Source organism: Phalaenopsis equestris, unplaced genomic scaffold (assembly GCF_001263595.1).
Source record: "Phalaenopsis equestris unplaced genomic scaffold, ASM126359v1 Scaffold000472, whole genome shotgun sequence".
Classification (NCBI taxonomy): domain Eukaryota; kingdom Viridiplantae; phylum Streptophyta; class Magnoliopsida; order Asparagales; family Orchidaceae; genus Phalaenopsis; species Phalaenopsis equestris.
The window spans coordinates 45,451-51,479 of record NW_018164913.1 but is presented as its reverse complement, the minus strand read 5'-3'; the positions used below and the strand labels follow the sequence as shown (position 1 = coordinate 51,479).

The window sequence follows — 6,029 nt, the reverse complement described above, 5'->3', positions numbered from 1 at the left end:
CCACCCCACCCCCCAAATGCTTCTCTTGCCATTTCAGAACCACCTTCCCACAAAATCTGCTTCCCAAATGCCATTTAGGAGCCCTAGATTGGTACCTATTATATTACAATTTGTCTCCATAGGTTACAACAATTGTCATTAGGATGAGATTGAATTTTATCTTGGGAGATCTTGGGACCTCGGTCAATATTATGAATATGAAAACCTTAGCTTACTTATTATTTATACATAGAAGTTAAGCTTATATTAGCTTCTATTGTGTGGATGTAATGGACAAGGTGATAATATATGAATTTTTATCATTTTTCCTTTTTCTTTTGGTAAATTGGGAACAGTGTAAAGTTCTAAGTTATATATAGACTTTAGATTACTTCATTCAATTGCTTGATCAGTAGGCTCAGGATCCATGAATATGAGATCATTCTTTCAATGCTTCATCAATGGATGAAGTGTGAATGTTATGAGATTGCTGACGTTTTAAAAAATATTAATATTGTTAATTAGGTTAGTTAAACTTAATTAATATTAATTAGTTTAAATAAACTTAATTAATATTAATTCCTCACATATGTTCTCGATCCCGCTTTGACTCAGATTCAGTAAATTATTCGAACTTCTATTCAAGTAAAAGCCACTCAGTTACGGCACTGTCGTGCGGCTTTTACTTGAATAGAATTGCAAGCAGTTATCGAATCTAAGTTGAAGCGGGATCGGGAACATGTGTGAGGACTTAATATTAATTAATATAATTAATCAATATTAATTAAAATTAATTAAAATAATTAACTATATTAATAAGAATACTTTTTTTTTAACGTCAACAGAGATGGAGTATACTACATATGGTTATGCAAAAATATTTGTAATGCATGAGATTAGTTTGTATGACTTAAAGCACTACTTTTCTTACAAGTAAGATGAGGATAATTTTTTAGGTCTTCTACCTGGCTTCAAAAGGTAGTTTAGAGCTTCTGACTGTTGTTGCCAGTACTCCCCATACCATACTGAGGTGGAAATGTGGACAAACAAGGTAGAAGAAGAGCCAAAAGGGAAATAAGTCAAAATTTGAGGACCCCTCTCCCAGGCAATCATCGATTAAATCTTTCAACAATGAAGTGATTGTAGCCAAGGAAGTAGCTCTTTCCTTTTCAAAGATGAATAAAATGAATTTTAAGTCAGGCTAAAAAGCTTAAGTTATGGCGGGATGCCTCCATATTTGTGTCTGTTAAGTGAAAGAATACTTTGTAATTGAGCACGATCATTGCAAACTCTAATAGAAGAAAGCTCCAGCATAAAGTTCACTCCAATTGCTTTTAATTTATTGAAAGACCTAACTCCCATAGCTTCAGGGCTGATGGTCAATATGGGGATGTTCTATGTAGCTCTTAAGGGAAAACACTTGAAACATGTGATTTTATTTTCTAGTGCTAGGCTCACAAAAGGCTAGCAAAATATGATTCCAATTAATAAAAATAAATATAATCTTGTTTTGTCTCTACTACATGCCACCTTTGGTTGGATACATATTTGCCCATAGGTTTCTTTCCATTTAAATGGTGAGCTAAATAAGTTGGTTAATGTGACTAGTTGTGTGACACTAATTTGTCCCGTATCTGCACAAGTTAATAGTAATCATGTTGCTATCCTAAGCCACCAATATCTCAAAAGTTGCTAAGGAGTAACTTAATGGGGACTATAATTTCAAGATGCTTAGCGTAATTTAAAAATGATTGGTGATTCATTGTTGATGAATTGTGCTGAGTTAACTTTGGATCATGGGAGGATTCCCTATATACATTTATTAGAATATTATTTTTTAAAGATGATGTTACTTTGTTAATTCAATTTCTTTAGGAGTATCATGATTTTACCTGGAGTTGCATTGAGTTGAAAGGTTTCACTCCATAAATAACAACCTCCCTTCATTAATAACAACTTAAACTTATTTTCATGTTTGATGCAATATTTGTGAAATAGCTCCCCCTAGAGGAACGGGGTTAGAGATTGAGTAATAAGTGATAGCAAAGACAAATAATCTCATTGATGTTGGATTAATTCAAGAAAAAGTATATACTCAACTTGATTTGCTAACTTCATTTTTGGTTGGAAGCAGAATAATCAATTTCATGTTTAGTACAAATTTCCGTGACCTAAATATGGCTTGTCTAAATGATGACTTTTTTTCGTTAATTCTCAAATCTCAATAGTCGACATAGCTTTGCAACATCTTATAGGTAGATGTATTATCTGATACAATAAAATGACTATAACTTTAGAGGATGAAGATGGTCAATATCTAGAACTTCAATCGATATTCTTAGAAGGCGATTCCCTTTGATCTTCTAAATGTTAGATTTATCTATTGATGGGCATTTTTTGGACGAAAGCAAGTCCTTTGAATATCATTTCTTTGATCTCTGTACAGCATCTGCATCACTAAATACAAATACTTTGCAATGTAAATTTGAATTTGGGGCAACTCACTTTCCAATTTATAAAATGACTATAACTTTTTTGGAAGTTTTTTTAAGTTTGTGGCTCAACATCTTGATATCTGAACCAATTCATCAAACTTCAAAGCAATTCTTGCGTGAGGTTCCCTTGCATTTTATTCGCTCAGATCATTTATGGTAAACTCACTTTCCAGTAATATTTCGTTCTAATTTGTTAGGTAATTATTAACCATTTGTTGTAAAAGCCAAGAAGAACATAAGATTCAAATGGGTCAATAATAGCAAGGAATCATTCTATTGTCTTAACCTACTAATTTTGAATGAGATTAAATAATTTAAATTAGAAAAGCACTATCTGGCATTGGTCTTTGGTGGAAAAACCCAGAAATTATATACTGTTAACCAGGCTTTTGTATCATTTTAAATGATTTAAATGAGATTAAATAAATTAATTTTAATTGATGACCAGGCTTTTGTATCATTGCTTTTTGTCCAATGTTCAATGCTTGTATTGCGGTTTGATTAATCAGTTGTCTGTAAAAGAACACTGGCTGATTTTCTGGTATTACTGCAGATTCTTATAGCTTCTCTACTCAGTTATGCCCTTAAAGTGAACATGCTTTGAGTGTCAAGATCCAGGAGTCCCTAATATGGTTATGAGGTTTGGGGTCCACTATGGTTAAATTTTACTCTTCAGACAGAGCCTTAGCCATCGCATAAAGCTTTCATAATTATATTTGAAGTAACGATGAAGAACCTTCGACTTATTCTCATATTTTGCATAACTATGGATGATAGGTTTACATAAAAAATGATCTTAATTTATTAAAATTAAATGAAAATATGACATTCAACAAGACACAACGGAGCAAGACACAACGGAGAAAAAAGCTTCATGTTGCCGACCCCACTTAGTGGGATAAAAGGCTTATTGTTGTTGTTGTTGTAGAAATTTGACATGTTCATTGTTGAATGTTTCTATATAACTCGAACATGTGGGAGCAACTAATTTTTGGATTTCAGATCTGTAAGCGTCTGGTTGATCTTCTCGGTGTATCCGCAGTGGATGGGCAAGCAGCTGCTGTTGGTGCACTCTACAATCTCGTCGAAGTGAACATTGATTGCAGGCTAAAGCTTGCTAGCGAGCGGTGGTACGGAACCTTCTATGTAAATATATAATGCTTCCAACCTGTACCACCCATCAGGTATATATGAAATCTGTATTTGTTCCAGGGCTATAGACAGAATATTGAAGTTGGTGAAAGCTCCACATCCGGTTCCGGAGGTCTGTAGGAAGGCTGCACTGGTGCTGGAAAGTCTTGTTTCTGAACCACAGAATAGAGCACATCTTGCTTATCATGAGACGACTTTTGCAGAGATCCTCATGTCCGACGGGAAATATTCTGATACGTTTGCGCGAATTTTGTACGAGTTGAACTCGAGGCCGAGCAGTAAAGTCATCACAGCTCGTGGTGTTTGGGGCATGTGATATAGTTCTCTGGCTTCTTTGTGCAGGTTCTATTTAGAGGAGTACACTAGTGGTGCATTATTTCATCCCACATTTATTCTAAAAAATATGATGAAGTTCTGAATCTTAGTCCCAGATATTTTCATCTTGTTTTTAGGAAGAAAGATTTATATGCATTCCACTCAATTCTTATGTATTTACATATCTAAACACCTATGCAAGTCACCTAGTTTAGTGGTTGAGATTTTTGTCTTTCAACTAAGAGGCCTTTTGCGTTATGCGGGCGCTTGAGTGTGTATGTGAAAAAAAAAAAAATTATACAACTAACATCTAAAATTCAATTTCTATATATTTGTCAACTTATCTATGCATGAAATGGTGTATTTTACTTTTTAAAAGTTAAAATAGTGGTATTTTTGTGATATATAAGACTAGGGCGGTATAAATATATAAATTACATAAGAATTGGGTAGGTATGCATGCAAATGGCCCTTTTAGGTTTTTCTTTTCCCAGCAATGGAGAAATAAAACTTGTACAATAAAATTAATTAAAAAAAGGATAATTACATAATTAACACTCAAAACTTGGCTATTTACAAAACTAGCACCTGTATTTTTTATTTCTTTTTTTGAACTAGTGAAATGGTGCATGTACACGTCACGATTAAATCATTGTGAATTTGATAGTAGGTTCGGTTTAGTTGTGAATTTTAATATTTGAGTGAAAAATATGGATAGAAAGAGGTTGATGGTTTTGTGAGTTGCAAAGTTTGAGTGCAATGCATATAATTGCCCATAGAACAATGAACTTTATACAATCAAATTAGCTGGTAATTCAATTTAGGTAGGGCGAACGTTTAAATTTTAATAATTTAACAATTTTATTTTTTCAATTAATATGCTATGTATTTGAGTACTTTGCTACAGTTCAGCTTGATTATTGTTCAAATGTTGGGCGTTGGAGCTATAGTATTCTAAAGAAAAAATATTACATCAATATTACGCACGTAGAGTAATGTGCTTAGTCAATGAAATCAGCACGACACCCCACGCGACAGAAAAAAAAGACAGTAACATGGGAAATATTCCCCCCCGTGTTATTCATGTGTTATTGTGTGTTATTCATGTGTTACTGATGTGTTATCGTGTTATTATAACACCAAGAATGTTCTCAGGACAATAGCAAACAATGACACTAAAATAACATGGGGAATATTCCCAACAGAGAAAAAAACGACGCGATAACACGGGGGAATATTCCCCCTTGTGTTATTCTGGTGTTATTGCGTTTTATTCATGTTATTGATGTGTTATTGTTTTATTATAACACCAGGAATATTCCTAAGACACAATAACACATGAATAGCACCTGAGGGGATATTCCCCGTGTTACTGCGCCTTTTTTCTTTTCTCCGTCGCGTGGGGTGTTGTGGCGTGATTTCATTAAATACGCACATTACTCTCCGTGTGTAATATTGATGTAATATTTTTTCCATTCTAAAAGGGGAAGGTTGAAGCGACGTCCTATTCTTTCCTGACCAATGGGCTAACTACCTTGGCCTTCTTGTTATTTAGTGAAGAAAATTAAAACTAAATCTTAGTTTTTACATCATCCATAATAAGGCATATATAAAAAAATTGAAGTATAATTGTTACATGTAAGAAAACATAAATCTTCCACTAATGAGCCGAACAAGAGCTTCTTAACGAACTATTCGCGAACAAGGAGCTGTTTTAACAGCCCTAGGGCGAACGTTTAAATTTTAATAATTTAATAATTTTATTTTATTTTTAATCAATATGCTATGTATTTGCGTACTCTGCTGCAGTTCAGCTTGATTATTGTTCCAGTGTTGGCCGCTGGAGCTATAGCATTCTAGAAGGGGAAGGTTGAAGCGACGTCCTATTCTTGCCTGACCAATGGGCTAACGACCTTGGCCTTCTTGTTATTAAGTGAAGAAAATTAAAAAGGGGAATTTACATAAATACTACTTAATTCTTTTGTATTTACATGCCTTAACACCTAAATCTTAGTTTTTACATCATCAATAATAAGGCATATATAAAAAAATTGAAATATAATTGTTACATGTAAGAAAACATAAATC

General features: G+C 33.6%; 1 protein-coding gene across 1 annotated transcript in view; it reads left to right on the top strand.

The window, feature by feature from the left end:
* Positions 1–4,201, top strand: part of LOC110027980 (armadillo repeat-containing protein LFR) — a 24,997-nt gene extending 20,796 nt beyond the window's left edge. The window contains exons 7-8 of the mRNA XM_020729652.1: positions 3,477–3,604; positions 3,687–4,201. Of these exons, the coding sequence (XP_020585311.1) occupies positions 3,477–3,604; positions 3,687–3,942 (384 nt within the window). The 3' untranslated portion in view covers positions 3,943–4,201. The remainder of the gene's footprint in view (positions 1–3,476; positions 3,605–3,686) is intronic.
* The last annotated feature ends 1,828 nt before the right edge of the window (positions 4,202–6,029 follow it).